General features: G+C 39.3%; 1 protein-coding gene across 3 annotated transcripts; it reads right to left on the bottom strand.

Moving 5' to 3' along the window:
• Positions 1-1875: 1875 nt before the first annotated feature.
• On the bottom strand, positions 1876-17298 carry LOC136428410 (F-box only protein 32-like). 3 transcript variants are annotated; one of them, XM_066417886.1, is made up of 12 exons: positions 16880-17298; positions 15664-15764; positions 11525-11584; positions 10914-10976; positions 7130-7188; positions 6716-6808; positions 6467-6560; positions 5707-5879; positions 5016-5201; positions 4583-4650; positions 4016-4094; positions 1876-3661 (listed from the first exon to the last, which is right to left on the bottom strand). In XM_066417886.1, exons 1-12 carry the CDS (start codon positions 16993-16995, stop codon positions 3575-3577), a joined length of 1179 nt encoding a protein of 392 aa, XP_066273983.1. In that variant the 5' UTR covers positions 16996-17298; the 3' UTR covers positions 1876-3574. The 3 variants fall into 3 exon arrangements, with proteins under 3 accessions (XP_066273983.1, XP_066273984.1, XP_066273985.1); XM_066417887.1 differs by lacking the exon at positions 11525-11584 and having other exon boundaries at positions 16880-17297; XM_066417888.1 differs by lacking the exons at positions 10914-10976; positions 11525-11584 and having other exon boundaries at positions 16880-17294.
• Between the last annotated feature and the right edge of the window lie 925 nt (positions 17299-18223).

Here is an 18223-nt window from a genome sequence, read left to right as displayed (position 1 = left end):
GAGTATGGCTACATGAACATCCATGTAAAGCTCTACAAAAGTTCAACCGTCAAAGTCAAACTGTGCCCTTCACATATTATGAGACTGTGCTATGACACTGATATGGAAATTGTAAACCTGCGTGTATGCCAGGATATTGTGCTCCTAAATGGCCCATCAACTGTGGTGTACCATAGCTTAGGTACATGCATGCCTGTGCAAAAGCGCCACCTGCCAGTTTGAAATTAGATACTGTACATTGAAATCATATTGGTTTTGATGTGCGCTATCAAAGTCCACAAAACTGCAACATGAAGGACTTCTGAAATGTTCTTTGCTCTGATGTGGATCATATCTTGCTTCGATATTTGGCATATTCAAGTCAGACACAAAAATTACAACAGGAATTATTAATTTTTACATGGGAGCTTTATTACATATATTTGTAACACATAGTTTCAGGGATTGTTATAAAACTTACATATGCAACGGAGTGCACAAAGCTGTATAGACTCTGGGCGAGATAACACATGTTCAGTAGAGAGTGCCTGCCTGCTTGGAACAGTAATCAGTGGTAAAGCAGTGCCCCCTAGTTAGAGAAAGTAAAACTACAGGTTCAGGGTATCAGTAACCTTCACCCTCATCAAAAACAGTACAACAATCTTCACAACAATGTATATACAATAGTACTTTTCACTTCCCAGATAGATAGACTTCTGTCCATTGTTACTGAAATAAGTCTTGTCTTTAACATATTGTAACTATCCATTCTCATCTCACATTTCTACAATATTCACTTTTCTACAACAATTTTCAGAAAAGACACATCCATTCCATGTCAGCTATCTAAATAAGCCACTTCTCCCAAAATTGTGAAACTTTCATAAACCTTTTAACGTTGGGTAACATAAATTCGCGGGGTACTTAAATTCGGGATTTTTCGAAAACGGCGTATTTAGGGATATGTGCTACATGCAAAATCAGTTATAACGCCAGCAATGCAAAGCAGATAGACTAACGTATTCAGAACACTGGCTGAAAAGCTTCGATAACCATGCATTAGAAGTTGGCGACGTCAAAAACTCTCCGTCCCTTATTGACAGAGTCTGGGGGCTTCGTGGGAGAATCACCCAGCACGGTTGTTCGCTGGTTTATAAGACAAATGTCACATCTCCTGCCTGCTAAACACAATTATTTATAAGACAACTTATTACAATCTCTTTTGCTAACCTGCAACTGGATTCTAAGTGTGATCAATCATCAAAACTCCTCTCTGTTGCTACCACCTACGGCACGTGTATTTTCCCGCCGCCATATTGTTAACCAGAATCCTGTTGTCAAGCAGACGACAAAGGTTTGTGAGGAACACTTTTTTGTCTAAATGCTGCGTGTGATAGTGGACTGAGGAAGATATTTTCCTCAAAGTTTGCTCCTAACACAACAAGGAACACATGGACATAGTAGTATTACCATTGCTACGGCATCCAGCTAACTTCCCATGAATAATGTAACGTTACACGTTCCCCGATGATGACGATGGGCCGACTTTGAGTGAAGTTCTACCGACTCAACACACGGGTTGTTCCCGAACTGGCCTGATGTGTGCGGTACGGCCGTTTTTTCGTGTATTTTTTTTACTTGGACACGTCTATATCCATAGCACTCTCCTCAAGCCAAGGATGGAACGAATAGCTGCTGTATAAAATGTGATTAGCGGTAAGATATTCAAGACGAATCTTCTCTCCCGAATTAATGTGCCCCCCTGTCCGACAGCACCGTTATTGTGCGTGCGGCGGACGGTAGTTTCAAGTTGAAATATTATGGTGTCAGCACGACTAGAGACAAAATCTACCATATATATGATTAGTGCAAAGATAGTACATGATGCTGACAGAATTATAGAAAAAAAGGATGGTTTATTGTTCTGCTAGATTGATTTCAGTCAACCATTATCGGAAAAATCCCGAATTTATGTTACCCAACGTTACATTTGGAAAACATAATGTAATCGGTTGATTGGTTTTTCACTCTGTGCCACCCTTTCTTTCATGTTCATTTTCTACTCTCCAACCATTCTTTTATGCTCATTAAAAAGAAGAAAAAAATAACATACACATGTACCTTCACTGTCTACAAGTATTTGAAACCAGACTTTAACAACCATCTCTAAGTTTCTTCAAAAGAATACCCTTGGTGTACATGTAGATTACAATAGATGGGTAAAGATATTATATACACATCCTCTCCTCATTGTCTGTACATATATCACCAGGAACCTTTGGTTACAAGAAGGAATACCATTTACATACTGACATTTCACTTTACTGTAACATTACTTCACTTATCCTTCCACAACTTCCTTCAAAGTTTGTTACAAAAAATACCTCTCATGGAGATCATCATAATCTCATGGGGTTTGTCAGAAAAAACAGGTGTCTTCAGCACAGCATTCAATGTTAATTGTGCCAGAAAATGTACTGTGGTGAGGTATGTGGTACAATCCAATGTGGTACAATATATATCTTATAGTGATATAGTGGTTTATAGATTACATACTTTATATATTTTACAAAATATTGATCTACATGACTATAATGTATATCTTCACTACATATACAAAGAATATAGCATCTGTACAAGTTTGCATTTGGAATAAAGTCACTTGTCTCGTGGAGTATCATGGAATACTTGTGTATGTTCCAGTTATTCCATACAAAAGGTGTGTATCGTCCAAACCCTATAAGTATGGTGCATATAGATAATATTACAGGTAAAACTTATGCACAGAAATAGACTTAAACAAGCCCTTTTTAAAACATAAAACCCCAATAAAAAGAACTCAATCTTTCGATTTTGATAAATGCTGTCAGATAGAATAGTCAAGATAGAATATAAGATAGTCTAGATAGAATATAAAGCTGATTGTGTTTCATACATGATATATTTTCTCGAACATCTTCTTTTGACTTATGAATGTATCATATCAATATCAAAAGTAACTGATTACTAAATATTAATAATATATTCAAGCAGAAAAAAAGGTGATTTGTCAACACATACCTTATACTGTATCTTACCAAAAATAACCAAAGTACATGTATCCGCTCCATTTGAAAAGGAAGGTAAGTATGTACATAAAGATGTACTAATAGCAGTTATGTACATGTGCCTTTCACCTATGGCTGACCAATTAGATTTCCAGGACTCAGTCCTTTTGAACAGCACGATGGCATCATTTTGTTTCAGTCATGATTTCTTTGAATTCACGCTGTAAAACTAGATACATTCTAAAGTACTGTATGTTTTAATAAATGATACCATTTCATCCGTACGGCCAACTATGCTGAGCTAAGCTATACAAGTGAATAACTGACTTCACCATTCTCACAATATATACACGTACACATTTGTAGTAGGAAATATATTTTACACTCATACCGATAATGTAACTCTAGTACACATGTATTCAACATGTCACTTTCCACATGAAAGGCTACATGTAAGTCATTCAAGTCACCACAGCCCTACAAAATGTGTTTTGTTTAGAATGTGGTATTTGGGAGACAAGTCTTCTTGAGACGTCCCTCTCTGCAACTTACATCTCAAAGAGTTTGAGGAAGTCCTTGGGGGTGATGGGGAGGCTGACGGCATTCTCTGGGTCCAGACAGGGGTGTCCTGTGTCCTGCGACAGGGACACACACAAAAGTATACTGTTTAGTACTGTTGAATAAAAAGGTTGCATGTTTTGTTACATCTTTGGTTCCTTTCTGCACATCAGTGTGCATGGAGAATAATCATATCATTCTAATATACAATTTGAACCTAATTTGCAGGACTCAAAGAGACTTTTACTTGTGTCTCGCTCTTCAAAATATGATGTACTACTACACTACTATAATCAGGGATGGGTCCGGTCCAGACCTGACCCTCTGGACCTGGACCGGACCTGAATTTTCTGTACCGGTACCCACTCCTAGTCACAATGGAAATGAAACGTACAACCAGTTCATCGATAGTGATAAGATTAAGCTCCTACCTTCCAGAAGAGGACCTTGCAGGAGCAGCAGAGCTGTAGCATGTCTGTGAACACTTCGCGGGGACCGAACCTCCTGTAGGTAAACAACAACAAGTACAGGTCAGAAATTTAAAGGCCGCTATATTAGAGCATAGTCACATAATCTCACATTTGATGTACATCTTCACATGACAGTAGCCGCAAAGGACCACAATAACTGGAGGAATAGCTTCCATAGCAGGCTTTATGGGGCATCTTTTTTTGCTTTAATGTAATAAACTTTTACACAGCTACACAAACGACCTTGTATGAAAAAAAGTCATCAGCAAAAAGTGTATTTATATGAGCCCAAAAAAGGCCCATAGAGCCTGCTATGGAGGAAAATCATTCGACAAGTCAACCAATACAACAAAGGTGCATGAGGATCTAAGGTAAGGTCTTCACCGTCTTGTCATTTGGTAAAACTCTTGGTGACCAAGATGGTTGTCATGTCACCATGAATGATGAGCATAACAAAACAGGCACGCCTTACGGCAAACCTGTCATCATCCATCGTATAACACAAACAAACACGGATCTCACCTGTAGCACCTGAGGTATATTTCTTGCCAAGGTACGTCTTTGTCTTTCTTGTCCTCCTTCAAAAATGTCTTTATCTGAAAAAATGTGAGAGTTGTAACATTCTGACACCATGGCAACTACATCTGATCTTTATTACATTACAAGTGCTGTGTAGTATTGCAAAAGTTGCTTAACTTAATTGTGCAAGTTTTGTTGTTTGTACCAAGCTATTGTTTGGTCTTGCAATCCTTGACTTTTTTCTACTCACACAAAACAGATGTTGTCAGTGCATGCATATCTTTTTTCTACTGTTTTTCCTTCAGCTTTTTTCTTCCAGTTTTAAACTATTCACAACAACCAAAAAACATCAGTGCGTCTTTTTATAAGTTTGCTTGTTTCTGCAGCTTTTGAAAAAGCAGGATTTTTGCATGATTAATCAATCATTTACAATGATTCCTACCTGTTCTTCGGTGAAGTGGAACTCGCACAGGTTCTTCCACATTATCCAGTCCCGGCCCAACTCCGACATGCCGCGATTGGACGCAGCCAGGCTGAAGATGTCCCTGTGGTCCGCCACCCTGAGGAGAATCTCGCGAATGACCTCGTTGGGGAGGTCAGTCAGGGTCATCTTCCCATCATCACTTCTCTGAAGACAAAAACGTCATTGAGTGATATAAGTACTTTCTATTCAATAGTGTAAATGTGTACGACTACTACCAACAAGTATCTACATTACTGACATTTACCTGTATGTTCCAAGTATGTACAATACGTCTTTAGACTATATCAATGGGAGTTATAGATAAGAATTTTCATGCAGGCTAGCCCCATATCTCTTCATCATAAACGATAAAGGGAGGAAACGAATGTGACGAGTATGAAAAGAAATGGGGAAGTTCCAAACACACCATACACATTGATTTTTGATAATTACTTGTCCCTGGTATGCAACTTAGCCTTTTTTAAGGTACATTTTTCGAATGTTTTCAGGCAACGTTGACCAATGCATATTGGACACCCCTAGACATCTTCACACAAAGCAAGGCGTCTGCATTTTTAAAAAAAATACCCTAAATTACCCAAACAAACAACTGGCAGCTTTTCATTTGGTACTACAAAAGAGGTCAACGAACATCTCTGTTCGTCCTCACCTCCTTGATCCTGATGTTGTTGAGGTTGCCCTTCATCCTCAGCAGAGCCTCCATGCGCTGGATCCACAGGGTCTTACTGTAGCCGATGTGGTGCCAGCGCTCCTCCCACAGCGACTTGGCAGCCATGGTCAGCAGCTCGTGGATGGGACCAATGTCTGTCTGCGATTCAATCACTGGTAAAAAACACAGAAGAGGTCAATGAAAGTTAGTCAGCCAGGTGATAAGATGTGCAAGGTAATAGTTACTAGTACTCAAGCAACTGGATCAAAACTAAAATTTATAAATTTGATATCATTCAGAGTTTTGGTTAAAAACATGGTAACTCCAGATTATTGTGTAGTCACTGACAGCGGATGCTGTTTGAAAAATCTGACTGACTGCTCTCAAATTTCATCCTGTTGCTTGAGTAACTGTTACCTTGCAAATCACTTGAGAGGTTATTACATTGTAGATACCCATATGTATTGTAAAGGGAGCACTTCATACAATTATAATGGCCTATATTCCCATAGTAGTAAAAATGAATGCAACGAAAAGTACTGTGTATGTCTATGTATTTTTCCCCCATCTATTTTTCTCAGATTTTGTGGTCCTTAAATTTTGATCTTCTTTACCTTTAACTCATTTGAGACAAAATGTAGAGCACATTGTTATTTTCTCAAACATTTTTGTGTTGTTTTCTAAAACTGAGCTGAATATGAAACAAGATATTTTCTGTTATGCACTTTTAACAAGTTGACATGTACTGACTGACTCCTACCTCTGTTGACGATCTTTTCCAGGATACTGAAGAGGTTTTTCTGGGCACTGCCAGCCAGCTCTGACATTTTCTCACCGAGCAGTAGGTGGAGCAGCTGCACAAAAGAGAATGTCATCATCAGTACCTCTAGAATCAAGCTTGTCGCAAAGAATATCTTGAATGATGGTTTACTAAATTGAGGCAACAAAAATGATACAGCTATACATGCATGTGAACTCTTGTTGAGAAACAGTGAAGAAAATCACTTACCCTACACACATATCTGAACCTTTTTGTGTCTTCCACTGCATTGCTGAAGTCCAGTTTTCTGACGGCTTCACCCAGTGTAAGGTACCCATGGCACTACAGGAGAGCAAGGTCATGAACAAGAGTTATACAACATGACTCATGATGCTATTTTTCACACTGCAAAAGAGCACCGCCTTCTGAATTGCATAGGTGGATTCTAATGAATATTATTTTTGTCACAGATTCTTCATGTCAATATTTGCATCACAACGCTCATTTGAACTTATCATTGGTATGTGCAGTGATTTCTGCATAAAAAATAGGAACTAAACTGGTCAGGATGGTTTTTGAAAATTCAAATAGGTGCTGAAATGCCTTCCATTGGTTCCGGCTGAAAAGGTTTTCCAGTGATGAGTAGGAGAGATTTTTCCTTACCTCCCGAGTGCTGTCCCGACTGTAGTAGACCCAGTGGTAACACTCCCCCAGTGTGCTCTCTGTAACACAAACATGGAAGTCAGTGGAGGTGGTGGCCTTGTGGTTAGGGCTGTCGACTTAAAATCAGAAGATTGCGGTTTAAATCCCCAGAAGGTCCCATTTTTATGGCCTTGGGAAAGTCACTTAACACTAATTTCCTCATTCCACTCAGTTGAAAATGAGGGCCTAGCTCAGCATACAAAGCTGGTATGTTATACCTTTAGGGTGGTTTATTGGTAATACGAATAAACAAACAAAGAAAACTGCACTTCACATGATAATGTCTTTCCCTGGATATAACTGTTTCAGTTTTTTAGTTCAAATATCCATTAACAAATAATCAAATAATCACGACAGTGACTATGATGTCAACAGGCCTAGGATCCAAACAAGAATGACAAGGGAAAATGCAAAATAATTATCATGTCAGTATCAAAACCATGCATGCTTCCCGATGACATCACAGAGAGGGAGTTGTTTTTATAAACTGTTGTCTTGGCTCTTCAAGTATTCTTTGGTGATGTTCCAAGAAGGAAGATTTGCCAACAAGTGCATGATAAACATGTGACTGCAGTGGACAGATTTCCTGGATTTGTGCCAGTCTCTTTGCACACTGTTTTTTGTATCTTAGAGTCACAACAATGCAGTAAACAACATACCAAACATACACATGCTGGATTCAAGTGATAAACAGTCCAGCCGAGGACACCACAAAATATTGGGATATGGCCTAAGGTGAAGCCGCTTGTTTTTTTTTTATCAAGTATTGTTGTTTCAATGCTGCTTGTTTGTTTGTTTACTTATCAAGTAGTGTTTAAAGTTTGTACACACTTAATGACGTAATTCTAAAGCTAAATCCCCGAAAGGCAATTCATGTAGTGACAGCTGGACCAATGTCAGCACCACTTATAATGGGTACCATCCTCGTTACTTTATGCTCGTCTTAAATTTAGTACAGTCTCACCAAGGGAACAAGCATATAAACTAACAAGGGCAATACCCAGGCTAAAGGCCACTTGTCTGCAAATGCGTCACTCAATTGGAAACCATCCAAGGGATTTAATACCCTGGTGATAATGTCACAACAGAGCAGTCACCACTAAAGACTGCCCACGATTTGATCTATGCCTCTTAGAAGGCTGTTGAAAAATTGCCAAAGGACCAGCAAGGTCTTCCAGTCATGTCTGATTCCCTCATGTGATCTATAGATGTGTCACATTACAGTAACCTGCCAGGAGGACCAGTCCAAGATGTTCTTAATCTTACTATGGCGAGATAAAACATTTGGAGAAGAAGTTGTTGACTCTAGAACAGGGCTGTCTCTGGGACCTGTTACTCCGTCCTGGGACAGAAATTTGCTTGTTGGGACAGAAAAAATTTCTTCCGGTCTGTCCCACAAATCTGTAGTTCATGACATGAAACTGATGAAATTTTTTTTTTCGTAAGCTTAAAGTGACAGATTTAGTCACGGAAATTAACAACATGTGGGATCCCAAACAATGAGTCTGTGACAGAATAATTTAAAGCTGGAGACAGCCCTGCTCTCTCTCTCTCCCTCTCTCTCCCTGTCTCCCTCTCTGGTAGACTAGTCACTACTGTAGTCCACATCTGACAACTGGAATCGCTGAATATCTTTCAGGCCCTTTTGAATTCTGGGCTTAGAGTTAAAAATTGTATGCATTTTTGTGAATTTTTGTTATGGGTACATTTTGCTAGATGGTCTTTCGTTTATTAGTAAGTACAATGATCATAGTCATATATTACGATGAATGAAGTTGCTCATCATTCATAACCCCCACTCCCAGTGAATAGAACATACCTAATCCCTTAGCAACATGCTCACAGCTGGTACGCATAGCTATATTTATCTCAGACAGGCCAACTTTAGACATCCAGACATGTCAACAACACATGATGAACGAAACAGTTCTGCACTGTCCGTCAGTCTAAAAGACTAGGACCTGTTAACTAAACAGGTGCACAGGTACAAGTTCAGGTAAAATTCAAGTTCAAGTTCACATACAACACTTTTCAAGTTCAAAAACAGTTTAGTGTTCAAGACTCAAATTTGGGGTCCTGCTTTGCTGCACTGGCTGCGTGATGAAAACAACACATGCACACAAAACACTAGTTTGCTCTTGGAATTTAAAACGGTTTTAATAGTTGATGTTTCCACAAACCACATACAGGAAAAAAAAAAAATATCTTGCAATTGTCTAGTTTTGGAAGTGTTTACCTTTGCAGTAATCAATGATTCCTAACATGAACTCCATGCATGTTCTTCTATTGAATATTCTCCTTTTTGTTGACTTGTTAGACAGTTCTCCTCAGATGATAAACGTACTAGCAAATTTTCTCCTCATCCCCCCAAGATGTCCCAAATGGAACAACCCTCCCTCATGTTTCAGGACATGTTTCTTCCATATGTTCAACACTTGGTTCCTAAGACACAACTTTCACAGTATGACTTTGTTTGACTTACAAACTGTGGTTTCAAGGACACTTCTTAGCTCTGTGTACCAAATAGCAATGATTTATTGATATGTTATATTTCAATTTCAGTGAAAAAAAAATTTCCAATTTGAACAAATAAAAACTAAGAATAAGTAAGATTAAAAGTAAGATTAATACTTTTGTAGGCAGAGTAAATACTTTTCCACAAAGAGAAAATATGTTTCTTCCTTGTAAGACAAGGATACAGCATAAATAGAGATATGAAATAGGGAAAAAAATGCCTGTTCTGACTTTCTTAGGAAAGGACCCTTTGATATAACGTTATATATCTGAAAATAAAGTATTTGCTGCTGTGTTCACTCAGATCTTGACAAAAGAGTAAACTTCCATGTTGGTTGTGGTTTACTGGTAACAGAAAATCACAGTCGTGAGACTTTAGAGCCTTCTTGTGAAACAACAGGATGATGTCACCCCGCAGCCAGATGTGAACATATGTTCAGAGTTTGTGGATAGACTCAGCGCCAGAACTTCCTATACAGATGTCTGAATTCTACACAAGCACTGCCCTGGCTGACCTTCCACACCTCTGTACTGTAAACTTTGCAGGGCCGATTACTCAATGGAGAGATTAGTTTGTGCCTGGATCAACATCAAACAAGAACTGGCAACTGTAAAAGAAGAGTTTCTCCTCTAGCTAGGCTCAGTCTGCTACTGTCAGGGCCATTACTGTGAAAGTTTGGAGGAAATGTACCATGTGTTGTTCAAACATTGTTACAAGGCCCCAATACAGTTTCATTTTTACCTTCTTTTGCCTCTTCCTCCCCCTCAATTTTTACTGAAACAGTCCTTACAACATTGAAAAGTTACATCACTTGCATTATTTCTCTTCATTATTCAACTGAAGTACAGCCAGTATAGGTACCCATCTGAGTAATTAGGCTGCTGAAGTGCCTTTTAACGTGCTTGAGGCACCTCCTTGATCATGGGACGCCCATTTCATATCACTTCCGAAAGACAGGTGCCGCTCCAACTAGGATGCCCTTCCCTGGATTCAAACCTGGGTCTCCCACTTACCAACTTACGGGAACCAGGAGCTCAACTGTGAGGCTGCTATCAATTGAGCTATTTTGTTTGAAAAATTGGGACAACAAAGAAATGACAAATCATCTTTCTAAAACCAGAGCTAAGAAAAAAAGGAGAGCATGAATCCCTTTGATTTCTACAGGAAAAGAGCAGACATTTGAGTGCGGGATGCGCAGAATGATAGAGATGACGGCGGTCAGTTTGTTACCTCCGGTTTCTTCCAGTAACTTGGTCACCTCCCCTTCCAACAGGTCCCCATCCCCGGTCTGGTCTGCGTGCACGGGTAATAAGCAACATGGAGGGTTAGACAGGCTGCAGGGTTAGTAGCTGTAGCAGGTGTAGTAGTCAAGAACAGCTGTGAAATTTGCATTGCAGTCTGTTATGAAGATGGCAATCCAGTTTCAGAGCATCATAGTACAAAGCAGGTACATGCATAGTGTACATTGTATACAGAGAACATATATCCAGAACGTAATGCATATAAGGTATATATCCTGGTCACGGTAGTCAGACCTTTTATGGCTGCCGAGTCTCTTTTGTCCCCTTTGGTCATTGTTGCATCAGCGTAACATTTCATACGATCTCATTGGACACAACTATATATACCTAGTATATACAGGATGTTAACCTTGTACAGTATAAGTGAATACCTTATAGACTTACGTTCTGGTGACATGCTTGTATCTAGTACATTTACTAAAGATGGCACCTACAAGTACAAAGCTCTTTTATTTTACCCTGAAGATGTGTGTAATTGATAACTATGGTAAAATTTATATCTAAGTAAAATCTGTAGTTTTACAGTTCCATGGTCTTTACCTCCTGCTGCTTCAAGCAGTTTGGAAACTCCATCCAAAATTTCTCTCTCCTCTGGTTCTTCTGTGTCAGAGGTAAAATTAACAAGCGTGAGCTTTGGAGACCAAGACAAGGTTACCGAGACTGTGATATCTGGGAACAAGTTATGGACTTAAACAACATCTAGGAATTCTAGAAAAGAAAGACTGAACTCATAGTCCAGGCGAGTTGCTCTAAATGATGAATACAGGTACTGTTAATGTTGAAATTTTCCTGGTAGTTTAATATTTGCAGTTTTCCTTTAATATTCGCAGACTTAAACCCATGAAAATTAGTTTTTTGCCTGCCTACCCCCTTGTTTAAACTGCGAAAATAAAACTGTCAACAATCCATTTTCTCCCTACCGCAAAACTTAAATCACTGTGAACGTAAAGGCTTTTACAGTAACATCATTGCCAATGTGATTATCATATGTAATCTCTTTGATTTATTCATGACGATACTAGACGTTTTTTCTGACACTGAGCAAGAAAAGAATGCAACATTTTGATGCAAGGCTAATGATGACTTGCTGCTTCTGTGAGTTTCCAGATGACTGCACTATCATCTTTTCTACAATTTGTGCTTTGTAAGACAAGCTACAAATTCCTGCCAGTCCCTTGAGACTGTAGAACTAAGGCGCAGTTTACATTACGTTTTTCGCGTCAGCGGCGAAATTTCCCGCTGTCGGGAGGCCGCTGTCACGACGTCTCTAGACACACCGCCCGGAAATCTGACAGACACCTGCGGTGCTTGCATTTCGCCATCTTGTAGAAAGTATCGGGCGTAAGCATAACAAAAGCAAGAAACAAAATTGTATGATTGTACAACGGTAGACGGCGTCTCCCCGCCCGTATTAAACTACAATGCAAAGCCTTGTTTATGTGTAGATATTCCATGCTCATCACTCGTAAATGTGGGGACGGGGGCACAAGTACGATAAATATATCCGCGGGGAAATGAATGCACGGCACAAAAGTCGCCGCGGATCCCGCGAATCTCTCTCTCTATATATTTACCGGGGATCTAAGTAGACTTACAGTATGCTAATCAACGCGTGCTTTATGCTAATCGCCGAAACCCTGACTCCCGCTGACGCGAGCCCGACGTATTCTCTTTAGACGGAGTTTGAAGTTGACGGGGACTCCCGCTGTGCTGACGGGCGACGGCTACGAAGCTGACGGGAGAAAATTTGTTGACAGCGGGACTACGTCGACGGGAATTGTCTTTACACGGGGTTCCCGCTGTCACCAGTGGCGCTGATGCCAGTGGCGCTGACGGCAAAAGTATAATGTAAAGAGAGCCTAAGAGAACTTATACAGCTCTGCTGACAGGTGGAAGGACTTCTCTAACCCAAGATAACCCCAGAAATTAAAGGGGAAGCAACTGGAGGGTGCCCTTTGTCCATATATGGGCATGAGGCTCCAAGTCCCAAAAGTTGCTCATGACAGGTGGCCCCTTGGGCAACAGGTGTCATGGGGGGGTCTCAATGTCCATATAAGGGCATGACACAGGTGTCATTCAGATAAAGGCACACACAATGACCAAATAAGGACAACTGAAAATGATTAACCAAATCTTGAAGCTTAACAAGTAGCTAAATGATAGTAGCAAGTTGGGCCTCAAATAAAATGACACTCTATGACCAAATAAGGGCATGGCATAGGTAACAATGGAACAAAGGGACTCCCCAAAGGTCATATGAGTGCAAGTGAAAATAATGGACATGTCTATGTTTAAAAAGTACATCAAGTGCTGCATTGTTGTTGGACTTCAAACAAAATGGGGCAACACAACATCACTCATAATCATACAGAATTCAGTGCTTTCATGTGTTCTTTACTTCCATTCATCCCCTGAGAATAAGAAAAGATCAGATAAGAGAATTTTCTGATTTGCTGAAATTTTCTGGGACAACACATGCCATGCCATATTTGGTAATACTGTTGGGTAGCAGACCTTAGGGTGGATTATTCTGTTATGTGGTCTTTATGTGATCGTTACTGGGAAATGAGACCTTTTCTCCAACATGTCTATTGAGAGAACAAACAAGTATGCACACAGATTAAGCATGCAAGAAAGAGTGAACACAAATAGAAAAGAGAAAAGTTGTTGGAATGCAAAATATTGAATTAGAGCCAACAGGTGGAGGCAGATTTTTCTAACCCTCTGCCCATATTTGGTTGTACATGTTTAAAACAAAGCGCCCCACAATGATGGCACGAAACTTATCTATGCTAGTAGACAATCTCTCTTCTTGCAAAGGAAAGTGGATTGATTTTCAACCAACCTTTAAGCTGTTTTTATGTTGGTTCTAGTAAGATCAAATTATTTGAGTTCTCATATGAAGACAATGCAAAGAAAAGCTTCCTGATGAAAATCATGGTACCGAGTATTTAAAAGAATGTTGACGGCTTCTATGAATATATTTGCAAAACTTCAATCAAGGAGTTTTCAATCTCCTTGTTTCAATTGATAACAATGCATATTTGAAAAAAATTGAGAAGTAGAGTCAATTCCATGTCACTGAGAGGGTTTTCAGATGATATTGCTAATAAGTTTGAACAATTTTAGAGAAAAGACTATTTCAGTTAAAATAATTCCAGACCGTTCAAACAATTAGAAATGAAAGTATTAACATGTTTGAACTCATCTATATATTTTGGAAATATTATGAAAGTATTTGCACAAATATCTCTTTATTTAGAACAGTTTTCAAACATCTGTGTGATTGTTCTACTGTTGGAACATGTTCCAACATTTTGCATCATTCTCAAAATGGTAGATTTGGGTTACTGCCCCCATAAAAGAAGGTGCTAATCAGGCTCTATTGTCTGCCTCTGTACATTTTTAGATTTCACGTCTGGACACTGGCAACTCTTTTGTCTTTAGGTGTCTATGCATGGCACCTAGGCCTAATCCCCTATACTTTGAAGGGATGTGTGAATTGCCCTGTTCCCAGCCCACTGACCCAGTTATGTCATATTTGTAGAATGTTGGAACATGTTCAAACAAATAATCAATCTATGTTGCAACAGTTTAGAAACTAATACAAATAATGTGTTCAATGTTGGAAATTTGTTTAACCTGTTGGAACACAGCAGAAAATATTTATAACACCAAATAAATGTTGGAAATTGTTCTTAACAGTTACTTATCTCCCTTAGATTGTTACAAAGGTTTTGTAAATGTTAGAACAAAAGGCAACAAACACCCTCTGGGTAATGTGGAATTGACTCTAGACCTCTATAAAGGAACCAATATCAAAGCAAGGGTATCAATTGTGTTCAAAGAACTACTTCAAGACATCAAGATATACAGGAAAATAAACAGATCTCTTTTTTTTAATGTTAAATACTAAAGCTGACCATCAGTCACCTTACAAGTCATTTTAAAAAAGCGGGTGATCTCATACGTGGGACAAACCTATTATAGAAAGCTCTACTATTATAGATGCATCCATTCATTCTCGTACTGCAAGACCTTAGCCAACAAAGGACCTGAATACCATATATGGTTATCCGTCAGGTGGGACTATTTGAATACGGCAGGTGAAAGTTTCTCTTACCATACATGGTGACAACTTGATACAAAGTTGTCGGATGCAAATTTAGAACAACTAGTACATTTCAAAAGGGCACCACACATTTAATCACCTTTGACAGGAGTAAGATTCGTTTACTATACATGGTAACGAAAAAAGAGTATGTGCAACAATCTGAAACAAAGTTGTCAGATGTAGATTTAAAATCTAGAACAATAACTGTTTCCTTGGGTACAATAAAATGTGGAATTTTCAACCCTCTGAAACACTACCTCACACATGTTGAGAGGAAAATTTAAAAAAAAAAAGGAAAAACACATGACTTTTATGCAATATGGGACTTTCCTCTGAAATTCTGTGGCAGTTGATCATGACTTTCTAAAAAATATATGCATTGAATATTGGATGCCCTACATGCAATGCACACTTGAAACTGTCAGCTGCAAAAATTAACACCTGATTCCAAAACACAGGAACGCTGGTTACAACTGCTGGGTATAACGTTAACAGTTAGTTTTACTTGTCTGCGGCCACACTAACTCCAGTCAATACCATAGAACAACAGAAGTATAGTACTGACCACAGTGAGCCCCACATGTGGGCATGTTATCCACTGTCTCCTCATCCTGATCATGATGCTTCTTGTTGTTTCGCTGGTTCTGCTCCTCTATCCTCTGGAAACTGTTCAACAAATAAATAAACTCCACTCGTTTAATCTATTAATACCACAAAACAGGTAAACAAGAATATGAACGTTATATCCTTGGAAGAAACAGCAAATAATCTGAGTGCTTCCTTTACATTTCCTTGTGTTTGATGATTAAAACCATGGACATCATTGGAGTCATTTTATTTTCAAAGTCAAGGTGTGGAGCAAGAACTTGTTGACCAAAAATGAAATCAAGTAACTTCCAACAGAAAGGTACTAGATCAAGAAGAATTAAACGGATTAGACTTGAAATATGAATGTTTTTGATGAATTAACTGTTATATATCATAAGAAGAAAATGCATAATTTTGTCTCAACTGAAGAAAGTGGAAATGGTTTTAAGTAGTCAGTGAAAGTCATAATTGCATCCTTGGTACTGCAAGGGCATTGTATGTTTTGATAACGCCTTATGAATCTAAAGCTAAAACGAAGAGAAAAAATATTATAAACAACCCCACAGTCAACAACGTTGAAAATATTTTCATAAATCATGTGACCGTTGCAGATATGAATGCGCCAGTGCCTGAGTTGGTGAACGCTCCAAAGCCTTGGCACGAAAACAGATGTTGTGACGTCGTCCGAAATAAAACGGCGTCCCCTACTAACGGTCCTTTGTGTGCTATCCCCTCACAACCACAACACGAAAACAACGGCCTTGCCAAAACAGTGCGCCATCATAACAAACTACATGTATATCGTCAGACTGCAATGACACCCATAAAAATTATCATATCTATTATCTAGGACTATCACCAATGAAATTGTGTATGGTGAGATTTCTTTCTTATACTGCGCAGGATCATCATTAACGTTTCTGCCGAATTTTGGGGCTCTGAGCTCACGGTTTGTTTACATGGAACAGCTGATTTTGCCGCGAAACGGAGCCATGACGCAATTACGAAATATAGTCGGGATCCTCATCAGTCGAAAATGTCAACCATTTAAGTTGATATTTCACGATGACAGGTAAACTAGACGTATACATAAAAACCAAGGTTGCCCGCTACCTCGATTTTGTGAAACAAGATGTCGAAAAGGTTGCAGAAAAAAATGGCGACCAAAAAGGAAAATTCAGCACAGCGCTTACCTTTCGGTTTCTCCGAATTCCCGCGATGGATCTTGCCTCAGCAGCCTCTCCCAGCCAGAACATGTCCGGACCCATACACAGCCTGGTGATCGCCAGTCTTGCCCCAAGAAAGGCATTTTCTTCTGTCTCCTTTTTCCAGAAAGGATCGCTAAATAGTTTTAAAAAATCACCGCTGCTTTCTCTATACCTAGTACCTGCCCTTGGCGTTGACTTACCCGGACAAAAGGCCCGCTCTCTAAATTCTCTTATTTGGATTCGGAGGAGACAAAAATCGTAAACTTCTGCACAACGCCACAGCTTCTGTCTTAAGAAAATGCTGAGATATAGTCTAAGGCGTCTTATTTTCCACCAACCTTCTCCAGCAAGAGTTCGCAGGGTTTTGATCGCTGACGACTCGCGCAGCGGCTTTATGGTTTGTTGCCGGAAGTTGCGCGATCAGGTCACGTGGTACGGAATCGTCATGATTACATCATTGGTAAACAAGGCCCTGATTCAAGCAGAGGCATATTGATGGATGCAAATACTATAAACAGGGAAATGTTCGCGATGTTTTTATTTTCGCGGATATGACTGCGACCTCTTGACCATAACCATAAAACCACTGGAAACATTTTTGTTGTCTTCTGCCCCCTTACATTTTACTGTCTTCTGACCCCCCTTGCGTAAACTTAAAACCACTTTGAACACTCCATTTTCTCCCTGTTTAAGCAAAATTAAATCTTAGTGAACGTCTTTCCTTTTACCAAGGCTTTTACGGTATTCAAACAACATCAACAGTGGTTTCTTATTTAATACAGACTGTATCCTATACAACTGCACATTTGTTTGGAATGATTAATTTGGTTGTGCGTGAAATGACATTCTAGCTCCCATCCGTTTTCCCAGAAAAGTGGGTACGAAGTTGAGTTGTCTTTGATGTTTTCCTTCCAACCCAGTCCTGAGCCAAGTCAAACGTGACCTGACCACTTGTGACTTTGGCTCTGTACCAACAGTGAATACAGTTTAAAATCGGAGCAGATCTTGGAAGGGAAAATGGTGAAACCCTCAGTTTCCAATGACCAGTTAAAAGAAAACAGGACAGTTATTCATCCAATTCACTTCTTGTAAGTAAAGTTTGCCAGAAGATGCAAGCTAGTGACTTTAGACATTTCCATTTCCATTGTTTAGTTTGAATAGACTTTTCTGCGTTTCGAGTTTTTACAGAAATCAGGTAAATGAAAATTATTGAATATGTTGAAGCCACAATTAAGACGAAAACATGCATAAAGTACCAAGGGGAAAAATGAACTTCACTTCGGCATTTTGAGACTAATGGAGCCGTCCATGGAGACCATGAATCATCCT

Source organism: Branchiostoma lanceolatum, chromosome 2 (assembly GCF_035083965.1).
Source record: "Branchiostoma lanceolatum isolate klBraLanc5 chromosome 2, klBraLanc5.hap2, whole genome shotgun sequence".
Lineage (NCBI taxonomy): Eukaryota > Metazoa > Chordata > Leptocardii > Amphioxiformes > Branchiostomatidae > Branchiostoma > Branchiostoma lanceolatum.
The sequence above is the reverse complement of the archived record's forward strand: the minus strand, read 5'-3'. Positions and strand labels throughout refer to the sequence as shown.

Coding starts and splice junctions, on each gene's coding strand:
- LOC136428410 (XM_066417886.1), bottom strand. CDS start 16,995: ATGCCTTTCTTGGGGCAAGACTGGCGATCACCAGGCTGTGTATGGGTC. Junction 11,585..15,663: donor CACATGTGGGGCTCACTGTG/GTCAGTACTATA, acceptor CCTCTGACACAG/AAGAACCAGAGGAGAGAGAA. Junction 4,651..5,015: donor TCCACTTCACCGAAGAACAG/GTAGGAATCATT, acceptor ACATTTTTTCAG/ATAAAGACATTTTTGAAGGA.